The sequence below is a fragment of the Drosophila hydei genome, unplaced genomic scaffold, assembly GCF_003285905.1.
Source record: "Drosophila hydei strain 15085-1641.00,03,60 unplaced genomic scaffold, DhydRS2 tig00008125-arrow-arrow-pilon, whole genome shotgun sequence".
Classification (NCBI taxonomy): domain Eukaryota; kingdom Metazoa; phylum Arthropoda; class Insecta; order Diptera; family Drosophilidae; genus Drosophila; species Drosophila hydei.
In genome coordinates this window covers 1,168,320-1,190,356 of record NW_022045835.1, presented here as the reverse complement: position 1 = coordinate 1,190,356, position 22,037 = coordinate 1,168,320, and the positions used below count along the sequence as shown (strand labels likewise).

The 22,037-nt window shown below is 40.3% G+C and overlaps 6 protein-coding genes across 9 annotated transcripts; 5 read left to right on the top strand and 1 right to left on the bottom strand.

The window, feature by feature from the left end:
- Positions 1 to 1,285: 1,285 nt before the first annotated feature.
- LOC111605273 (solute carrier organic anion transporter family member 74D) lies at positions 1,286 to 7,717 on the top strand. Its single transcript, XM_023323716.2, has 8 exons — positions 1,286 to 1,358; positions 3,363 to 4,266; positions 4,330 to 4,559; positions 4,620 to 4,952; positions 5,729 to 6,600; positions 6,666 to 6,809; positions 6,868 to 7,187; positions 7,242 to 7,717. The coding sequence occupies exons 2-8, from the start codon at positions 3,947 to 3,949 to the stop codon at positions 7,414 to 7,416; spliced, it is 2,394 nt and encodes a 797-aa protein (XP_023179484.2). The 5' UTR covers positions 1,286 to 1,358; positions 3,363 to 3,946; the 3' UTR covers positions 7,417 to 7,717.
- A 317-nt stretch (positions 7,718 to 8,034) lies between these two features.
- On the top strand, positions 8,035 to 11,956 carry LOC111605228 (solute carrier organic anion transporter family member 74D-like). 2 transcript variants are annotated; one of them, XM_023323656.2, is made up of 6 exons: positions 8,035 to 8,170; positions 8,277 to 8,450; positions 9,678 to 9,986; positions 10,055 to 10,890; positions 11,243 to 11,553; positions 11,615 to 11,956. In XM_023323656.2, exons 1-6 carry the CDS (start codon positions 8,098 to 8,100, stop codon positions 11,781 to 11,783), a joined length of 1,872 nt encoding a protein of 623 aa, XP_023179424.2. In that variant the 5' UTR covers positions 8,035 to 8,097; the 3' UTR covers positions 11,784 to 11,956. The 2 variants fall into 2 exon arrangements, with proteins under 2 accessions (XP_023179424.2, XP_023179423.2); XM_023323655.2 differs by having other exon boundaries at positions 8,221 to 8,450; positions 11,615 to 11,952.
- Positions 11,957 to 12,930: 974 nt separating this feature from the next.
- Positions 12,931 to 15,408, top strand: LOC111605225 (solute carrier organic anion transporter family member 74D-like). Its single transcript, XM_023323653.2, has 6 exons — positions 12,931 to 13,121; positions 13,180 to 13,409; positions 13,467 to 13,787; positions 13,870 to 14,705; positions 14,767 to 15,077; positions 15,134 to 15,408. Exons 1-6 carry the CDS (start codon positions 12,976 to 12,978, stop codon positions 15,333 to 15,335), a joined length of 2,046 nt encoding a protein of 681 aa, XP_023179421.2. The 5' UTR covers positions 12,931 to 12,975; the 3' UTR covers positions 15,336 to 15,408.
- Positions 15,409 to 16,591: 1,183 nt separating this feature from the next.
- LOC111605245 (solute carrier organic anion transporter family member 74D-like) lies at positions 16,592 to 19,029 on the top strand. Its single transcript, XM_023323681.2, has 6 exons — positions 16,592 to 16,829; positions 16,886 to 17,115; positions 17,176 to 17,496; positions 17,557 to 18,392; positions 18,457 to 18,767; positions 18,824 to 19,029. Exons 1-6 carry the CDS (start codon positions 16,639 to 16,641, stop codon positions 19,005 to 19,007), a joined length of 2,073 nt encoding a protein of 690 aa, XP_023179449.2. The 5' UTR covers positions 16,592 to 16,638; the 3' UTR covers positions 19,008 to 19,029.
- Positions 19,030 to 19,134: 105 nt separating this feature from the next.
- On the bottom strand, positions 19,135 to 20,563 carry LOC111605242. 3 transcript variants are annotated; one of them, XM_023323677.2, is made up of 3 exons: positions 20,025 to 20,563; positions 19,859 to 19,972; positions 19,135 to 19,803 (listed from the first exon to the last, which is right to left on the bottom strand). In XM_023323677.2, exons 1-3 carry the CDS (start codon positions 20,436 to 20,438, stop codon positions 19,165 to 19,167), a joined length of 1,167 nt encoding a protein of 388 aa, XP_023179445.2. In that variant the 5' UTR covers positions 20,439 to 20,563; the 3' UTR covers positions 19,135 to 19,164. The 3 variants fall into 3 exon arrangements, with proteins under 3 accessions (XP_023179445.2, XP_023179446.2, XP_023179447.1); XM_023323678.2 differs by having other exon boundaries at positions 19,859 to 19,933; XM_023323679.2 differs by having other exon boundaries at positions 19,742 to 19,795.
- A 72-nt stretch (positions 20,564 to 20,635) lies between these two features.
- LOC111605244 lies at positions 20,636 to 21,526 on the top strand. The gene is made up of 2 exons (XM_023323680.2): positions 20,636 to 21,042; positions 21,099 to 21,526. The coding sequence occupies exons 1-2, from the start codon at positions 20,719 to 20,721 to the stop codon at positions 21,513 to 21,515; spliced, it is 741 nt and encodes a 246-aa protein (XP_023179448.1). The 5' UTR covers positions 20,636 to 20,718; the 3' UTR covers positions 21,516 to 21,526.
- The last annotated feature ends 511 nt before the right edge of the window (positions 21,527 to 22,037 follow it).

Genomic DNA, 22,037 nt, shown 5'->3' with positions numbered 1-22,037 from the left:
TTGAATCAGACGCCCAACCACAGAGACAAACTGCGGGGGTTAAAAGGCAAATCAACGCAGTCTATTGATTTGGATGGCAAACACTTAGACTAGGGGGAGGCTGATCTATGCATAGATATACATATAAATGTTTTACAATTTCTAGCACCCCACACCACAAATTGATATAGATATATATTGAAAATGTAACAAGGTTGTGTTCGCCAATATTTCCGTATCGATAGAGCTGTTAGCTATGGCTATATCTAATGAATACTTTGATACACTTTAAATAAAAATACTTAAAGCCATTTAGATCTAAAAAAAAAAACACTTTATAAGACTTCTACTTTTTTGTACAAATGTTTAGAAATGTTATACAATGCATTTGAGATCTAATGAAAGTTATAATGAACTCTTAATAATCACTTTCATATTTAAAAAAATAATTATTTTATGACTCCTAAAAATCTTAGACATAGTTAAGAGTTAGAGAAGAAATATACATATTTTTTATTTTCTTCTTGAAGACATTAACTCATATAAAACAAGCGCCACTAGGAATATTTCATATATCTATCAAACAAAATATTTCATCATGCATTAAATTTAAAAAATTTAATTTGAATAAAGTCTTTGGCATAAATTTAAGAATTCTTAGAATTATAGTAAACCTATAGTAAACCAATACTAGACAGTTTTTTTTTAAAACTATTGCTTATAAAATCTTCCAAAAATCTGTAGTATTACAAGTATTTTAATATATGAGTAACACTCTCTTTTTTGGAAAATTTCTAAGTAATTTAAAATATTCTTCTTCAATAAAAATTTTATAATAATTTAAATTAATGCGCACAGCTTTCAAAAATTGTATAAAACTCAAACACTTTGAGCTGTTTTTATTTGTACATTTCAATTTGAAAACTTCTGAGAACTTTCCCATCAAATTTCACCTTGATAACCCTGGATATACATATGTTTATTTATTATACTTTTGAGTCTGTCTGTGATCCAAGTGCAAGCACCGCCTGGCAAATCTAATAAAGAATTTTGTGCTCTGCACACACACATTGAAGAATTGATGTCACTAACACAGTCACACACACAGACGCAGATAGAGACACAGACACAGACATAGTGGGAGATCAACGCAGAATTGGAATTAGCTTTTGAAGACTCGACTCGAAGGCGAGGCACTCATCTACTCAACAGCTCAACTGCTCATCTACGACTTGGAGCAGATTTCCACAGATAATATAAATCCAGCGTTTAGCTTAGTTTAGTATGGCTACGCTTACGGTTACGATAATATCGTCGTGTTAAAGACGAGCTGCAGCTATATAGCAGCTATAAGTCGCTGATCTAATCTAGATTTTGTGGTGTGAAACAATTTAAATCACTAAAAAAATCTGTTGCTCGCTAAAGTGTTAATTCGCTTGCTTGAAAGTAAATTTATGCTATATATACTATATATTATATAAATGTATATATATAGAGCGATATTTGTACAGCACATATATTATGATTCAAGCACAACATAATCAAGATAAAGTTCAAGTGATAAGCAGCGCAAAAATTTAAATATGCTAAGTGAATTGTGGCGTCGACAATAAACACACAAGCGAACATGCGAGCATCATACATGCTGTACACGAATATATATACTATATATACATAGCTGCACATACATACATACATACATATGTACATATGTATCCATGTACATTACATGCATTAAATAATAGAACACGTTGAGCACACCTACACACACGCGCGCTCGGCTCTTGAAAATCAAAATAATAATAGAAAGAATGAGAATGGGCATGAGAATGCAAAACGCAGGAAAGAGATAGAGAATGAGAATGAGCGGGATAGAGCGTGAGACAGAGAGAACAAGAGAAGCGCCTAGAGAGCTACGTGATTAGAGCTGATGATGGGGGAAAATGTCTAGAGAACTTTGAAAACAAAATACAGATGTTATCTACGATGAGCTAAACGTAAAATACCCTGGAATTTGTATACTATATTATGAGTTAAAGTACAGTTCAGTATAATAATGAGAAATGCAAAAGAGAGTAAGACTGAGAATAAAAAGACACAGAGAGGAAGAGACGACGAAAGAAAAAGAGTAAAACTAAAACCGATAGAGACATAGAATCTGCAATGAAACAGTGAGAGGGAGCGAGAGGCATAGAAAGAGAGAGATAAAAAGGGAGACAGTGAAAAGAAAAGAGAGAGTAAGCCTGAGAAAGCAAGATAGTCAGAAAGAGAGAGAGAGACAAAATGAGAGAAATAGAAAACGAAAAAAATAAAGTGAGAATGAACGAGACATAGAGAGAGAGAGACAGAGAGAGAGAGAGAGAGAGAGACAGAGAGACAGAGAGAGAGAGAGAGAGGGACTGAGAGATAGAGAAAGAACGAGATGTTTAAACTAGAGAGAGAGAGAGAGAGAGAGAGAGAGAAATAAAAAAAGAGAGAGAGAGAGAGAGAGGGACTGAGAGATAGAGTGAGCTAGAGAACGAGATGTTTAAACTAGAGAGAGAGAGCTATATCAATACAAAGAGAGACAGAGAAAGGGAACAATACCAAGAGATCGAGATAGAGTAACAGATTGAGAGAGAGTGATATAAATAGAACAAAAAAGACAGAACGAAAGAGAAAGAGATGGAGAGAGAAAATTAGAAAGAAAGACAAATGGTGAGAGATTGAGAGCGTGAAAGAGAAAGAGAGAGTGAGAGAGAGAGAGAGAGAGACAGAGAGTGAGAGAGACAGAGAGAATAAGAACGAGACAGAGAGAGTAAGGGAGAAATACAATAGGCAACGAGAGAGAGAGAGAGAGTGAGAGAGAACGAGTTGAAAAAAAACCTTTTGATATAATAGAAATATAAATGGAAAACTAGATAAACATAATTCTACAATATTCTAAACTCAATCTAGGTTTTTAGTTTAATAAGATTTTAATCAGATATTCCAATAAAATTTGAAATAATTTAACAAGTTTGAAAATCTTTTGAGTTATTTAATGAAAAATGTCATAAAAAATATTTCTAAGAAATTTACAGAAATTACAACTATAAAACATATATAAAGATAGATGTGTATATCAAATTTAACAGTTATAAAGATAGTTGCTTCTTCATTTCCAGCCAAATAAATGAATTTGCAAAAAAAAATCTGTCGAATACTAAAACTAAAGCCAAACAATGATAAAGCAAGAAAACACAACTTATCAAGAACTTTATCGCAGATGAGACTATGTTTATATATATATATGTGTGTGTGTGTGTGTGTGTGGGTGTGTGCTTACATACGATCAGCCATAGCTCTTATCACTGCCACAGCTTCATCAATTTTGTTTTACAATTTTCATTGTTCGCCCAAAGAGAAAGCAAAACAAATGAAGCCAAGTGAAAACGCCGAAAAATTATGAATTCCATTTTATTGAGATTTATTTAAGCTCATATCTTTCGCTCACTGAAATGTTTGAGGACTCAAGCGAACGGTGAAAACCCCAATAAAAGATAAGCCTTTAACAAGCGACAAACGGCCAGGCAGCTTGATAAACACTGTGCCAACAAGACGCAGCAGCAGTGTCAACAAAGTGTGTTCATTCAGTCGGATAGACGCAGTCACAGTGAAGTGTCTAAGTTAAGATCACGCGTAATTCGGGCACAACATGCCACTCGATCCGCAAGCGGTGATGCGTGCGGTTGCTCTACGGCATCAACTGGCGACAAAGCGCATCGATTGCAGTTACTAAAAACCCTAAGTCAAGCCCAAGACCAAGTGGCAGCCCCAGCTAATTGCTCGTGAAAGTTTTTCTCAAAATTAAGAATTATTGTGCATATCAATTATTGTGAGCGTGTGTGTGGGTGTGTGCCTCAGCCGGAAGAATCCAATGTGCTACTAAAAAATATAAGTAAAAAAATCAAGACATCAAAAAGTATTCAAAAACAACCACAACAAAATGGTACAAAGCGAGGAGCGCAAGCTGGAGGAGCACGTCGAGGGACGTGTCACAGCGCGCAGTGATGAGCTGCCGGAGGAAACGACAGCTGCCGCAGCACCCGAGGAGCTCCACAAGCTGCTTAACAATGGCAATGCACACGAAACGACGGACAACAACAGCAAAGATGCCCAGGCACGCATCAAGGCCAAATTAAAGCGCGAAAAGTCCGAGCAGGATCGCCTCATGACCGAGGAGATAAATAAGCTGCTCCACGATATGCCGCTGGAAAAGAATGTGACCTGTGGTTTTTGGATCTTTCGTGGCGATTTCTTTCAGCGGTAAGTCAGAGTTGGCCCCGACCGTCAACTTCAAATCCTAATCAAACTTCAATGATTCCCCAGCTTTGCCAATCAAACTGCGTACGTCTTGCTCTATGGCATCGTCGGCTGCATTTTCTCGATGACGTATGCCTACTTCAATGGCACCATTACCACCATTGAGAAACGCTTCAAGATACCCTCGAAAAACACGGGCATCATTTCGGTGGGCAATGATATTAGCCAGACTTTGGTCTCTGCTGTTCTGGCCTATTATGCGGGCAAGGGTCACAGGCCACGCTGGATAGGATTTGGTAAGCTCTACAGCGTCTAGCAACGTCTTCTTCTTCATTGCTTCACACTTCCTTGCTCAGGTCTATTGACTATCGTTGTCTTCTGTCTGATGACCACCTCGCCGCACTTTCTTTATGGTCCTGGCGAGGATGCCTTGGCCTTGACCAAAGAATTCGGCGCCCTGCCCGATGAGAATGCCACGCTGGAGGCCATTGAGGAGCAGCGATCGAAGACTCTGTGTCGCCTCACGGGCGGTGGAGCCGAGTGCGAAGTGGGCGAAGGAAATTTCGCACCCCAAGTTCTGCTCTTTGTCGCCCAATTCATATCTGGCATCGGTGGCTCCCTATACTACACACTCGGCGTCTCCTATATGGATGACAATACCAAAAAATCCAAGACTCCAGCCTTGCTCAGTAAGTTTATCAAGTGTTTATCTATCTCATGTAGGCCCATGTCCAAGCGAATAAAACTAAGTTTTTACTTCTACATAATACGCAAAAGATCAGTTTTGTTATGGCTTTACGACTCCAATAAAAGCACAGGCGCCGTGTTGCCAGATAAGTGTAGACGTTACTCCTTAATAAGCCACACTCAAGTAATGCTTCCGTTTGTTATCGCTCGAGTGATGGAGCAAAATTAATTATCTTTTTGAGACTTTGAAAGTTTTAAAATGTTTATGTAAGGCATGACATCAAATGAAGTTAATATATTGCCTATGAGCATAGTCTTCAGCATAGCTAAACACTTTAAGGAATCTCATCAAAAGAAGTTGGGAATATTCCCTATGATCCCTAGTCTTTGGAATATAAATAAAGTAGATGACATCACAACTGGTTAGGGATATTCCCTTGTCTGCTGAATATATGATTGAAAAGCTACAACGAATAGTTAAGTTCTTAAAGAAAATTTCACTTGAACTTATTTCTAGCTAAAATAGTTAAAGAATAGAATAACGCAAGATAATAATAAAATCTTAAAGCCTAACTAAGCAAATGCCGCCTGAGTTGTATAATCCTTGAGCTGCAACACTTCTTGTAGACAAACAAGTCAAACATATATGCCACTTCTAAATAGAGCTCTTGAGCTCAGGCAGTTCTTGAAGAAAGACAATCAAGCACAAGCCCCCCTGAGCAGAGTATTCAAATGTCACTCACCCATCTCGGATTTTCTGTTTGTTTTTTTTTTGCAGGTCTCTCGTACTTTTTGCGTATGCTGGGCCCTGCGATTGGCTATGCTTTGGCATCCTTTTGTCTGCGCTTGTATATCGCACCGCAACTGCATCCGGTTATCAATAACAAGGATCCACGCTGGCTGGGCGCCTGGTGGTTGGGCTGGTTAGTCATGGGCGGGCTGCTATCGTGCTCGGGCATCTTTTTATCGATGTTTCCCAAAGAGCTGCCCCGTGCCGCCGCCAGACGCATGGTGGAGGAAAAACGTCGACGCGAACGTCATTCGCTCAAGCAAAAGGAGAGCACAGAAAAGGAGCAGCTCACAGCCGATCTGGAAACCAGAGCTGAACAGTCGACAGCAGAGCCACAGGCTTCATTCAAGGACATGCTGGTCACGTTCAAGCGCCTGACCACTAACAAGACATACATGTGCAACACGCTGTCGAACATCTTCTATCTGATTGGGTACACGCCGTTCTGGATATTTACGCCCAAATATATCGAGGTGCAGTACAAGCAGTCGGCAGCCACCTCCAGCATGGTCACGGGCACTGTGGCTCTAGCCTTCTCCGCCATTGGCGTGCTGCTCTCGGGCTTCATCATATCCAGATACAAGCCGAAGGCTCGCTATATGGCCGCCTGGAATGTGATTTGTGCCGTTCTGGTTGTCGCCGGCGTTGTGACCTATGCCTTCATTGGCTGTCCCGACAACGAACGTTCGGTCATTGTGAATATTCACAATAGCGCCGTCAATGACAGCGTCACCTGCAATTCGGCCTGCGCCTGTGACTATGTGCGCTACTCCCCGGTCTGTGGCGAGAATAATATGACCTATATATCCGCCTGTCATGCCGGCTGCAAGATGGAGCATGTACGATCCGATGGCAGAAAGGTAGCTCGTAGTGAACTATGTCCATCTATATATATGCTAACTGAAGCTTTTACTGTTTTCTTTAGGTATTCTATGACTGCTCCTGCATACCAGGCGCAAGGAATAGCACCTTTAATCGCCTCACTGCGCTCGATTTGGCCAATGAAGCCAACAGCAGAGATCCAACGGGTAAAGCGCTGGATACTTCGTCTTCTATGGCATATCTGGAGGTAAGTTTTCAGTATAATTTTGGGCTGAAATCACTCATAAATTGTACTTTTCTCGCAGCTACTCGCCGCTGGCCAGGCCACGCCAGGCGCATGTCCTGTCAACTGTTGGACACAGTTCGTCGCGTTTCTCTCAGTGATGTGCTTTCTGAAATTCATTGGCGCTGCGGGCAGAGCATCCAATTTCCTTGTATCTGTGCGATGTGTTCCGGAGAAGGATAAGACGGCAGCCATGGGCTTTGGCATGATGCTGTGCTCAATGTTTGCCTTCATACCGGGACCCATATTCTTTGGCTGGATCTTTGATCGCATGTGCCTGGTGTGGGGCAAGACGTGCACGAACAAGGGCAACTGCTGGCTCTACGACCCAGAGTCCATGAGGTGAGTTTATATATATAAATATATGTGATATATTTATAATCTATTTCGCTTTAGATATACGCTCAACTTTACGGCAGCTATTTTCATTAGCCTGGGCGCTGTCTTCGACTTTGGTGTCTGGTATTATGTGAAAGATCTTAAGATATTCGACGAGGAGATCAAAGAAGTCGAAATGCAAATAGTGCAGCACGAGGAGGAGGTCAATGCTGAAAAGAATACCGAAATATAAGTTACTAGAATAAATTATAAAAAAAACTAAAAACAAAAAAAATATATATATATATTTAATAAGATAATGTTATCTTTAAGTTAAAGATTGTGAGTGATTTTGGTGCCTAAATGCGAGGTTTTAATGATGCGAGTCTGTCGGTATAATAAACTGTATTATGACGGTTAAGATCGTGTGATAAATGCAACCGTCAAGGCTCTCATTTTACTATACTAAGACATACGTACAGTGCTCACACGTTAAGAAGAACCGTTAACAGATTCCAAAGAATTCTTTATAAAAATCCAATAAATTTATATAGTCATATTATAACACTATCTATTTATATGATAAATTGGCAACTAGAGTTAACCTCGGGTTTCTCTTTAGCCAGCGTCTACTGTATATATCGTCTTTATTTGAACAGTCTGCCAGACAGTGCATAAAGCATACATACAGCAGCCTAGTTACTAGAGAACTTATCTCAAAACTTAGTTTTCGCGTGGGATTAGGGCAATTACAAGACTCTATGGCTATTATCTATATAGATATAGACAGTAGTTGCATTTTGTGCATAATTATGGCTGCACTTTATGGCCAGCTATAGTAGCTGCCAAAGTTCAGTTTGGCTGTGCAGTTCGACAATGGCAGATGAGCCTAATGAAGTAACCCAATTCCTAAAAGTGGGCACTGCAGAAAAGGATGAGAAACGGGAGTTATCCGCCGCAGATACCCTATGCGGCTTTGGCATATTCAAGGGTCCACGCATACAAAGGTAGGAAATTATTTCCATTTCAGTTGAAATTTTAGCTACTGCCATTACAGCTGGGCTACGGAGCACATGTTTATGGTGCTCTTTGGCATCGCCGGTTCCTTTATAGGCATGGCATTTTCCTATTTCAATGGCACGATTACTACGCTGGAGAAACGCTATAAGATACCCACCAAAACATCGGGCCTCATATCGGTGGGCAACGATATAAGCACAACGTTGACTTGCGCCTTTTTGGGCTACTATGCGGGTCGTGGACATCGACCGAGATACATTGCCCTAGGTAGGCCACAAAAAAATATATAATAAGAAAAACTCGAATTTGGATACCCTGGATAATGTGATTACAATAGATGACATTTATTAATAACAGCCTAAGTCTCATTAACAATACATTTACTTCCCTTTCTGTGTCTCTCCTTCTTAATTTCTGACTCTCTCTCTTTCTGTTCAACTCTTTTTCTCTTTGTCTCTGCCTCTCTCTCTCCCTATCTTTCTCTCTTTGCCTCTGTCATTAGGTCTCTGTCTCTGTCTCTCTCCCTCGCTCTCTCTTTCTATCTCTATCTGCCATCCTCTCTTTCTCTCTATTCGGTTCTTCACTTCTCTCCTTCTTCTTCACTGTCTCTATATCTCTGTATCTCTTTATTTCTCTCTATGTATTTCTCTTACTTTCCCTTTGCCTCTGCAAGTGTCAGTCCCGCTCCTGTACCTGTCACTCTCTCTCTCTTTCCCGCTCTCTTTACCTTTCACTCTCTCTCTATCTACCTCTCTCTTTCCCCAACTTGCTCTCTGTCTCTCTCTCAAGCTCACTCACTCGCTCAGTCTCTCTCTCTCTATCACTTGTAACGTCCCTCTCTCTCACTTTTAACGTTCCCCCCTCCCTCTCTCTCTCGCTCTCTCTCACTTTTAACGTTCTTCTCTCTCTCTCTCACTCTCTCTCTCTCACTCTCTCTCTCTCTCTCTCTCTCTCTCTCACTCCAGCTCTCTCTCTCACTCTCTCTCTCTCCTCTCACCTCTCTCCTCTCTCTCTCTCTGCACGTTTAACGTTCTTCCCTCTCTCTCTCTCACTCTTCTCTCTCACACTCTCTCTTCTCTCTCTCCACTCTCTCTCTCACTCTCTCTCTCTTCCTCCTCCCTCTCTCTCTCTCTCTCACTTTTACGTTCCCTCTCGATCTCTCCTATCTCTCACTCAGTCTCTCTCTCTCTCCTCTCTCTCTCACTTCACTCTCTCTCCTCTCTCTCCTTCTCTCTCTTCTCTCTCTCTCTCTCTCTCCTCTCTCTCTCTCTCTCTCTCTCTCTCTCTCTCTCTCTCTCGCTCTCTCTCACTTTTAACGTTCCTCTCTCTCTCTCTCTCTCTCGCTCTCCCTCACTTTTAACGTTCCTCTCTCTCTATCTCTCTCATTTCCCATCTCTCTGGCTCTCACACTCTCTTATCTTCAAATGCTCTCCTCCTCCTTCTCTATGATCTCCCTCCCCCTCTTTAGTCTGCCTAACTCTCTTCTCATTCAAGGTCTCTTCATCTTGGCGATCTTCTGCCTGCTGATGGCATCTCCACATTTCATCTACGGCGCTGGCGAGGATGCCCTAAAGCTCACACATGAATACGTGAATACGAGCTACTTCAATGCCACCCAGGAGGATCCCACGCTCTGTCAATCCCGTTTGCCCGACTGTGTGCAGGCTGCAAGTCAATGGGCGCCCATCATTTTGCTATTTGTAGCGCAATTCATATCTGGAATCGGCTGTTCGCTCTTCTACACACTGGGTCTGTCCTATATGGATGACAACTCAACGAAGTCCAAGTCACCCGCTATGCTAAGTAGGTATGCCACTAATCCAAGCTCCACTCTTCTTAAGGATCTCTTTATGTTTCGTTTCTCTGAACAGGTTGGTCCGCTTTTCTGCGCATGTTGGGTCCAGCATTTGGGTACTCCTTGGCCTCCGTTTGCCTGCGTTTCTATATAGATCCGCAGCTGAAGCCGCTGATCAGCAATGAGGATTCGCGTTGGTTGGGCGCCTGGTGGCTGGGCTGGATTATATTGACGATCATAATGCTGATCTCTGCCTTTTTCCTATACCTATTTCCCAAAGAGCTGCCCAGTGCCAGAGCTCGACGACTGAAGGCAAATGAAGCTGATGCTGTCGTTCACTCATTGACAGAGCTTTCGCTCTCCGATATGTTGCAGTCTGTCAAACGATTGGCCAAAAACAAGGTATATGTCTATAACAACATTGCCTCTATACTCTACTTCTTTGGCTACACGCCCTATTGGATCTTTACGCCCAAATATATTGAGACACAATACCAGCAATCGGCAAGTACAGCGACCATGGCAACTGGCACTGTTGCTTTGGCCTTCTCGGCAGCCGGGGTCTTGCTCTCCGGCTATGTAATCTCCAAATATAAGCCGAGTGCCCGGGCAATGGCCGCTTGGAATGGCATCGTTGATATATTTACGGTAATGGGCATCTTGTGCTATGTGCTCATCGGCTGTGCTGATAGCGATAAGACGACATCCATGTCGCCCAGCACACCTGACAGCTGCACCGCCTCCTGTCACTGTGAATATGTGCACTACGCGCCCATCTGCGGTCCAGATAATGTTACCTATATATCTGCCTGTCATGCTGGCTGCAACAGTAAACTGAAGGATGAACTGGGTCGACTCACCTATACGGGCTGTAAGTGCATTGGCGCCATCGATATCGCAAATGTTACAGAGGTAAGATACTCTTACTTGGATAAACCTATGATTAAAATTTTAGTTTAGCCACTTACTTATTTGAATGGGAAATAGCAAAACAGTCAGTTATCAAAAAAAGAAATATTCTTTAACTTTATCAACTATACAACCAGCTATATATCAAATTTGATAGCTCAAGTTCTCATAGTTTTCGAGTTACGCTTAAAAATCCGGAGTCTGGGAGGAAATTTTTATTAATTAAAATTAAAAAGTATAGCTACTCAGCATTCACTCCGTATCAAGTCTAAATCTTTGTGCAATCTAAGCTCTGGCTTGCCTTTAAAATCGATATCTTCTTTAAGTTCTTCCTTAACTTTCTCCCTTTCCCCAGCTCCAATATGCGCGGCAAGGACCCTGCCCGGTGGATTGTTATAAGCAGTTTCTCATTTTCCTAGGCGTCATGTGTTTTCTGAAGTTTGTGGGCGCCTCCGGTAGAACGGCCAACCTATTGTTGGCCCTGCGCTGTGTGTCCTCCGAGGACAAGAGCTTTGCCCTGGGCCTGGGCAACGTCATTGTCTCCATAGTCAGCTTTATACCTAGTCCCATTCTGTTTGGCTGGATTTTGGATAGCTATTGCGTAGTCTGGGGCAAAACGTGCGGCAGCAAAGGCAACTGCTGGCTCTACGATACCAAATCTCTACGGTAAGCCCCAAAACCCCAATTCATTAATGGTTGTAATTACTTAAAGTCGTCTTCGTCTCAGCTACACTATAAATCTCTTAGCTGCTGCGTTCATATTTGCTGGCAGTTTTTGGAACATTGGCGTCTGGTATCATGCCAAAGATTTGCAGATATTCGACGAAGAGATAAAGCCCAAAAAAGACTCGCAGCTTGAATTAAATGAATTATCCAGCGAGAGAAAACAAAACTAATGTTTGATATGTAAATATTAAAGAACTTAAGCAAATATTAAATACGAAGTCGGAGGTTAATTTAATGATTTGTGGTCTGAAAATCTTATCAACTTTGTCTCAGATAAGCAGAGCAGCACGCGAGTTTCAAAGAGGTGTTAAAAGTTGACTTTTATAATCTACCTAAGAGACTATGAAATTATTGCCAAAGAAGCTGAAGACGTGTGCTATATATAGCATATTTATAGAAATTTAGGATCAGTATTGTATGACATGTGAATATAATAAATCATTGAAGACAAATCTACTCAAATGATTTTTAGTTATCTGTTGAACTTAAGCTCAGCGAATATCATCTATTTCTGAAGAAATGTATGTAAGTAACAGCAGGAGGTATGGGCGACATCGTAGGGTTTGGACTGACAAGCCAAGCAGACGTAGCCAGGTCTTATCAGCTCTGTACCAGTCCAACTGTATGTATTAAAAATTTATTCTATTTTCGATATCTCAAGCAATTTCCATTAAATCGATTAGAAAATCGATAACGAAACGAAAAAATTTAATTTGATCTCTCGTAATGTTATTCCCGAATATTTAAGATATTGGCAGATTAAAGAACCCATTTTTAAAGGACAGATACATAGTCCGAACAATATAGCTATGTAATTTAACCTAATGCACGGCTGTCGGAGGAAGCAGACACTACTTAAAAGTCTGTTTATAGAAGAAAAAGCAATAGTATTTACTAGTCAAGCACTCCTGACTAGATCACTATATAAACCCACTTTCTATTTATCGTTGCTTAAATATCTAGTAACTATATTTACAGCCATCTGCGACTACGACAAATCTTAAGTGTAAAATATCTTGTAGCTATATATAGACCCACCACCTAGCATAATCTTAACTAAATGTCTTATAGTTTATCTGCTTCAAAAAGCTCATATGCCATCAAAGTTGTCTTCTCATCCTCTCAAAAATTTGATATCTCGCTTGATTTCAAATCTCAATATCATTATTAGCTTATACTTTTTCGTTGACTTAAGGGGCATGCATATACACAAGATATGGCAAGAGTTTTATAAATGTTAAAGCAATAATTGTTAGTTAACGTTTATGGATGCCCACTTTGTCAGCTGTCGGCCTAGATATAATGCTCTAGAAATAGTTTGCAATTAGTCGAGCTGCAAGTTTTGATGGAGTCGGTTCAAAAATGAGTCTCGAAAAGAAACCAGAGCAACCAGAAGAGCATCCTTTTCTGGAGAACGATAAGCAGAGCAATGGCAAAGTACGGAAAGAAAAACCTCATAAGGATATCAGATGTGGATTTTGGATATTCAAAGGATCGCTGCTACAGCGGTATGGATAGGTCTAGCTTGGCTAAGTCAGCTATAAACTGAACCCTTCTCTACTCCAGTTTGGCAACGGAAAAGTCTTTTGTTTTAATTTATGGCATCGGTGGCTGTCTTCTATCCATGTCCTTGGCGTATTTCAATGCCATAGTCACGACACTGGAGAAGCGCTATAAGATCCCAACCAAAACATCTGGCCTTATTATAGTTGGCAATGATGTCAGCATGATGATCACATCTGTGCTGGCTGGCTATTTTATACACAAAGGACATCGCGCACGCTGGATAGCGTTAGGTAAGTGGCTAGAGATCAAGCCCATTGATTGTCAATCAAATTTCCTTGACTTTTCAGGATTTTTTACAATTTTCATTTTCTGTGTGCTCACTTGCTCCTTGCACTTCGCCTATGGCGCTGGCGAGGATGCCTTAAAGCTCACACGTGAGTTTGGCGATTTTAAGGATATTAGCGAATACACAGCAAATGCGCACAAGGATCATAAGCTATGCTTGTCCACGGAATCGGGCTGTACACAGAGCGATGGTACCTGGGTGCCGCCGCTTGTTCTATTTGTGGCTCAGTTTATTGCAGGCATTGGCATATCTTTATTCTGGATTGTGGGCGTCTCATATATGGATGATAACACAGAGAAAGCGAATACGCCAGCATTGTTGAGTAAGTCGAGTGATAAGAGCTATATCATAAGAGTATATCTAGCAGAAACATTCTAAATTCATTTAAAAATTGCTTCGTTCAGGCATTTCCGCTTTTCTGCGCATGCTGGGTCCAGCTCTTGGCTACTCCTTGGCCTCCGTGTGTCTGCGTTGGTATATAGAACCGCATTTGGAGCCACTGATTAAGCCTGGTGATCCTCGTTGGCTGGGCGCCTGGTGGGTTGGCTGGCTCATTCTAGCCGTCGTCACGTTTATAATCACCATCATGATGTTTATGTTTCCCAAGGAGCTGCCCAGCTCGAATGCAAGACGCCTTCAACTAGAAGAAGCTGGCATACAAAATCCCAAGCAGCACAGGGATCTCTCCATCAGCGACATGATGCGTTCCATCAAGCGCTTGATGGTCAACAAAGTGTTTATGTACAATTCATTCGCCTCCAGTTTCTACTTCTTTGGCTATTTGGCCTACTGGATCTATACGCCAAAATATATTGAGACACAATATAGACAGTCGGCATCCATGGCCAGCATGGCAACAGGCACCATTGCCTTGGCTTTCTCAGCTGCGGGCGTACTGCTCTCTGGATATGTTGTGTCCAAGTATAAGCCCAGTGCCAGAGCCATGGCTGCCTGGAATGGCATTGTCGACTTCATGACTGTCGCTGGTATTTTGTGTTACGTTGTAATTGGCTGCAAAGGCAGCGATCAATTGAGCTCCATGACATCAGTCAGTGGCAGCTGCGGCGTCTCCTGTCACTGCGAATATGTGCACTATGCTCCCATCTGCAGTCCAGATAATCTTACATATATATCCGCGTGCCATGCTGGCTGCACGGATACAGCAAAGGATCAATTCGGCCGCACTCTCTACACAGGCTGTGAGTGCATAAATCCAAAGAATACAACAGCTGGAACTGAGGTAAATCAGATTTGATAATTGTGATAATTGTGATCTATTAACTGATTAATTATATTTACAGTTACAGTACGCAGTAGATGGGGCCTGTCCTGTGGACTGCACGAAGCAGTTCCTGATCTTCCTCGTTGTGATGTGCGTGCTTAAGCTCGTTGGGGCCAGCAGCAAGTCCACAAATTTGCTGATAGCCTTGCGCTGCATACAGCCGGAGGACAAGAGCTTTGCTCTAGGTCTGGGCGGCTTGATCAGTTCTCTAACTGCCTTTGTGCCCAGTCCCATTTTCTTTGGTTGGCTTCTGGACAAATATTGCTTGGTGTGGGGCAAGACGTGCAGCAACAAAGGCAACTGCTGGCTCTACGACACGGAGGCCTTAAGGTAAGTTCTTTAATATCATTCAACTTTTATATCACTTAACGTGATTTCATTTTCAGATACGCCTTCAACTTGACTGCAGCGTTCTTCATATTCCTAGGCGGCCTCTTGAATATTGGAGTTTTTCGTAATGCTCACGATTTGCTCATTTTCGATGAGGAGCAAAATGAAATGGATGAAGCAGATAACAAACTCGATAAATTAAACTCGGATACTAAAGACAAAGAGGCGGCAGCAACAAAAGATATAGAAAAGTCTTAGGAATATTAAAATGTGGATTAACTCTGTGAGTCTTCAAAAAATAATTGTAAATGTTACATTTATAGAAAATAAAAAACCATAAAATTTATTTAAAAATGAGTTTTTCAAAAAGTGAACAGAATGCCAAAGTGAAAAAATGCGAAGCACAAATTGAAAAAAATTCCGAAAGAAAATTTTTAATGAGCAAAATGTACGAGTGAATATTGAGATAGGAATTCGAGCTGCAAGCTAAACCAGAAAAGACCAAAAGAAATTTTAAAAAATTTTTTCAAATATAAATTATAAAATTATACAAATTAAAATTTTTTTAAATAATTTTGAAATATTTAAATATTGTAAAAAAGTTGTAAACTCCAAAAAAAAAAATATTTTATAGAATTTTGAAACAAAAGAATAGACATAAAATTGAGATAAGAATACACTTTCAACAAAAAAATTCAGAAATTTTTTAATTATATAAATAATATTATTTTAATATTAAATATTAAATAAAAAAATTAAATGTTTTTTTAGATAAATATATTAGATTTTTGTACTACATTTCAGAAAAAATGTTATATGATAAAGAAATTAAATTCAAATAGAAGAAATAAAATTGTAATTGGAAATTGAATTTTTATAACAAAAATAAGCCAAATCGATAGAAAATTTCATAAAAACGTTAAAAATTCTAATTTTAAATAAGCAAAAATGTTGAGCAACTTGAAAATCGATTTACAAAAAAAAAAAACAAAACAAGGAAAATATTGAAAGACAAGCGAATTCAGAAGATCGTAAAATGAATAGTATGATCATTTGCCGCGATTTGCCCCAGGTTTAAAAGAAGCTTGTTTGTGTTTGCTGTTCCAACAATCTAAAAAGAAAGGTAAATATATGCTTGATTACTTTTACAATAGTGGCTCAACTAAGTGATATCTCAGTGTGTATATCTTAGGAAAACAAAAAGCACAATATATTAGTGCTCAAGCTGATGTTGCTTAAAAAGGTAAAAAATTCAAAGCTCTTTTCAAGCAGCTTTAGGTAGAATTAATGGAATTGATGAAATACTATTTTTACCATGGATTTAACTCTCGCACGAAATACAGTTAGCGTATTCTCTGATATAGTAGTCCATATGTTAAAATATATCTATGAACTTATCTCGTGTCAGCTTAGTCGAGCTGCAAGATTCATAAATTGCATCTGCGTAATCAGAAAGGCCGTTTTTATTGATGTCTAGAGATAATGTAAATCCCATTTTAATTAATAACTAAAAGAAAATTTAGATCAGTCGTCCGGAGCGAGTGAATGGAGAGAGTTGAACATGAGCGCCGATATCAAGGAACCAAGTGAAGTGTCTCCATTTCTAAAAGATGTTGTCAAGCTAACAGCCATAGAGCAGAAGGAGCAAGAGTTAAAGGATGCCAAGGAGCAGCAAGCGCAAAGAGAAAATCTAGAAGATGACAAGGATATAACATGTGGTTTTTGGATATTCAAAGGACCTACGCTGCAGAGGTAGAGCTGCGAGTATATTTTAAAGAAACTTCGAACTCTATGAAAGCTTTTCCCAGTTTCGCCACAGAGACCATTTATGTGACCATCTATGGCATAGCTGGCTGCTTTATGGCCATGTGCTTTGCCTACTTCAATGGCACAATTACTACATTGGAGAAACGCTATAAGATACCAACTAAAACGTTGGGCATCATATCAGTTGGCAATGACATGAGCACCATGTTTGCCTCGGCCTTGACTGGCTATTATCTACGCAAAGTGCATCGACCGCGCTGGATGGGTTTGGGTATATGGAAAACGAAAATATATAAAAGAGCTTCTGAACTTAAAGTAAATCCCACTGCAGGTCTATTTACAATTGTCATATTTTGTTTGCTAAACTGCTCGCTGCATTTTATCTATGGCGCTGGCGAGGATGCTATGAAACTAACGCGTAGTCATGGAACTTATCAAAATTTAAGTGGACACTTAACTAGTTCACAGAGGGATCAGAAGCTCTGCATGAATGAGACGTCCAGTTGCATACAGGAGGATAGTGTTTGGGTGCCACAAATAATTTTATTTCTAGCTCAATTTATTTTGGGCATTGGACAGGCGTTATTTATAGTCATTGGCCTGGCCTACATGGATGACAATACAACCAAGTCCAAGACGCCAGCTATGCTAAGTAAGTCGTAACCCAATTCGTAAATATTATATATAATTATTTTTATGACTTGCTTTTCAGGCTTCTCCACTTTCCTGCGCATGCTGGGTCCTGCTATTGGATACTCTTTGGCGTCACTTTGTCTGCGCTGGTATATAGAGCCGACAGCGGAGCCGTTGATCAAGCCCGAAGATCCTCGCTGGTTGGGCGCCTGGTGGTTGGGTTGGCTCATCTTAGCTGCCATAACATTCTTAATTGCCTTTCTTATGACGTTGTTTCCCAAGGAGCTACCCAGCTCAAAAGTAAGACGCTTGAAATACCGAAAAGCCGGCGAATCCAATACAAATGTTGAAATGGACTTTTCATTGGGCAACATGTGGTTCTCGGTGAAACTCTTGGCAACCAACAAGGTATATGTTTACAATACCATTGCCTCTATACTCTACTTCTTTGGCTATATGGTCTACTGGATATTCACGCCCAAGTACATTGAGACACAATATCAGCAATCAGCCTCGATGGCCACCATGGCTACGGGTACCGTAGCTCTGGGCTTCTCTGCTGCTGGCGTACTGCTCTCTGGATATGTTGTGTCCAAGTATAAGCCCAGCGCTAGATCCTTGGCTGCCTGGAATGCTACTGTGGACTTTTTGACTGTAGCTGGCATTTTATGCTTTGTTGCTATTGGCTGTGAAGGCAGCGATCAATTGAGCTCCATGGCAACAGTGGGGGATAGCTGCAGCGTCTCCTGTCACTGTGAATATGTGCACTATGCTCCCATCTGCAGTTCAGATAATGTTACCTATATATCGGCATGTCATGCTGGCTGCACTGCCAAAACAAAGGATCAACTGGAACGCACTTTGTACACAGGATGTGACTGCATAAGTCCAAAGAATACGACAGCTGGAACTGAGGTAAATTGGACATTAATTAGATTATTAAGAATATGATCTATAAACTGATTATTTACATTCACAGTTGCAGTATGCAGTTGATGGGGCTTGTCATGTGGACTGCTTCAATCAGTTTCTCATTTTCTTGGGTGTCATGTGTTTCCTTAAGCTTGTTGGTGCCAGCAGCAAGTCGACTAATCTGCTCATAGCACTGCGTTGCATACCGCCGGAGTACAAAAGTCTTGCACTGGGCTTAGGCAGCATGGTGGCTTCGTTGTTCGGTTTCATACCCAGTCCCATTTTCTACGGCTGGTTGATAGATAAATATTGTTTGGTGTGGGGCAAAACGTGCAGCAACAAGGGCAACTGCTGGCTATACGACACAGTATCCTTGAGGCAAGTGGAGGCACCAGTTCTGTATATCTATTGTGAGCTAATCCTTTTTCTTTTAGATATGCTTTAAATTTGGCAGCTGGTACGTGTGTATTGCTGGGTGGTTTTATGAATATTGTGGTTTGGTATCATGCCAAGAATCTCAAAATCTTTGACGACGAGAAAGCCAAGAGTTTGGAGGATATTACTTTAAAAGATTTGGGCAGCACGCTGCAACTGCAAAAGCTTGATGAAAATATCTAAATATATCAACTTGTCATCTGACGTCATTTATCACAATAAAGACCATAAGATTATATCCATTCTAGCGCTTATCTTATAAGCTTGACAGCTATATGGACTGTGAGCTGCTTTTCATTTACAATTGAGAGATGAGTGAAAAGTTAGTTCGCGTATTTCGTCAGTTCAATAAGGGCAGCCATTCATCGGGCAGTGGAGGCTCTAATATAGCCGTTGTATTATTCTCCTCGATTTCATTGGCATCGCATAGACACCACAAGGCATCGAAGAGCAGTAATTGTAGCAATCCCGTGCCAGCTGTGCACTCTTCAAATGTTATTGGCGGTAAATCATTTTGAGCTTGAGCGCTATAGACATTCAATCTTTCATTATTCAAACGAGCCAAGCATATTTCTTGCCCTTTATGCTCTTCAATTTTCCACATGGCTATAAGGACATCAGGCAAAGGTTTTATCACCTCCTTTAACAAAGCTGCTGCGATCACATTTTGTGTGTAGTTTTGTTGAATTCCTTCCAGTTGCTGCTTGTAATTGGTTTCCGAAAAATTCTCATGTTGTAGCTGATATAAACTGCGCGCCGATTTGGCACAATAATTGTTTTCCAATACATTGTGCACTTGACAACAATCTAAAACAATTGGTGGCAACTTGTTTCTAGTTATCGTTTTAAGCTCCTGCAGTGCTTGCAAAAGCAATTGCTGTTTAGGTGCTACTATAGCTACGTAATTCTCTAAACCATTGTCTTCGATTTCCAGCATGATATTTGATAAAGCTCTGCCTATTTCATCGTTTCTAATGAGCTGCAATTAATGAATGGATCAACACAAATATTTTATATATAAATCGTTAGCTTACAGGCATTCTCAGTTGGTCCAGGGTCAAGTTTTTATCCCTTAGCATAGCCAAGCTTCTCGCATAGCACAACCGCTGCTGCTCGCCATTGGTACGCGTTACAAAGATAACAAACAGCTGCAAAAGCTATTTAAGTGTCTATAAATATGTTGTATATTGTAGACCTAACCTTATGCACATACGGTTCCTTGCGCACCCAAAACTCGTTTAAATTCAGCGTATATGTCTTGCCTCTATCAATGCGATGGAGCACGCCGGGATGATAGTACTCCAATCCCTGGTTATCATATGTTCTATGTATTCGACGCAAACGCCATTGCACCTTCCTTGAATACGCTTCATATTCATCATCCGTCATACATTCAATATTGGAAAAATCATCCGGCTGCACACAAGCTCCAAACTTAGCAAATGGAGGCCGGCCAGGTCGCACATAGCCCTGCGCCTGTGCTTCGGCCTTTTCGTGTCGTGCTGCCACTAGGCGTTCGTGTAGCTCCTGCTTTGAACCTTTAGTATTTAAAGCACGACCGTATAAGTCGCGTACCAAATCTCGTATATTAAAATCAGAAACTGGCAGCTCCATTTCACAATTTTCACATAAATATTTACCGCAATCAAACTCTTAAGCGCGAAATCTAGAGATGAGCCGATATAATGTAGTGCTCTAAATGGTCCAGTAAACAGTACTGCAAAATGTTGATAAATTAAATTGCAAGCAATCGATATATCGATACAACAGCAATGGGCTTATATGAACTATTTTTGAATCTCAGTTGTTTTTGTATATTATGTTTGTTCTCCGACCTAACGTATCATTCCAAATTTTAACATCTTAATGGAATAGTGAAAATCACAATCTTCCAATGGCGGAGAATAGTTGCGACAAATGGAATGAAAGAAGACATTTAAAACCAACACCTAGACCGATCTGCTTAGAGTCATTAAATGAAAAATGTCCAGATGTCAAAAGTCCCGAAGACATCCAACGGGAGAAAAACATTGTCAAAGCTATTCTCAAGCCTGTGGTGCCAACAAGACGGGTTATAGACCCAAAAGTTCTGGCCTGTCCCTGGCCTGCCAAAAAACCAAAATGCTGCAATCTCCGTGGTGCAGAAAATGCCGAACATACAAATAATTTTTGTTCACCGAAATGCGCCCCATCGAGAGCCCTGCTTCACTTGGAGGAGGTATTCAAGCTGTATTTTCTTTCTATATGTACATTTACTAAATTTTTTTCCAATAGTGGACGAAACGTCCTCTTCAAAAGCCAGCATATAAGCACTGTGTCAATCTAAACAATGAACTTTTGGCTGGACGTGCATTTCCCGTTAAGTTTCGTATACGTCGAAATTTGCACAGTTGTAACATCTGTGGGAAGAAATCATATTTACGTGATCCAATTACGGATAATACAAATATAGTTTTAATTTCGAACTGTTGTGATGTTGAGGTTTATCAACGTTCTTATATTGATAATTGGCATCGTGTTCCCGTTTTATCAATAACAGGCAATAAATCTATGAAAAAGAAAACAATTAAGGATATAGTTGTAGTTAAAGCCGCCAAAATTGCACCACCTCCACCACCTCCTCCAGCTCCATTACCAGAACCGAAAAAACCGGCAGCAAAAGGTAAAGGCAAAAAAGGTAAAAAGAAATGAATGAAATAAAGCGAAATTGTGATTTTACAAAATAAAAATATATCGATTGCTACACTTCGATCTATTGACGATTAATTCAATTGGTCATTTAAAATTTAAATGGATATGTAAGTCGTATTAGATACCGAGTAAGTCTCAAACATGAATTTCCAATTGGCCTAAAGTTGAGTAACTCACATCGATTGTCAATCAATCGATTATTATTGTTATCATGGTTGACACGTCGCATAACGTATTTTTAAGTGCTGTCAATGAACTGCATTGGATTGTTTCTGTTTTTTTTCAATTTGCATTTAATTAATTTAAATTCAGTCGCATAAGCATACTTAGCGTTAACCTAATAACTAAAATGTATAATTCAGCTTAATATGAAAAACAGCGCTGCCAATTCACAATATATATATGTAGAAAAAGGGGGAACTTAATATTTGATGATCGAAAAGATTTCCTTGTATAATTTGTTGACTTTAGCTTTCGTTATCGAGAATGTGTATGTGTATGTGTGTGTGTGCTTTTTATAAT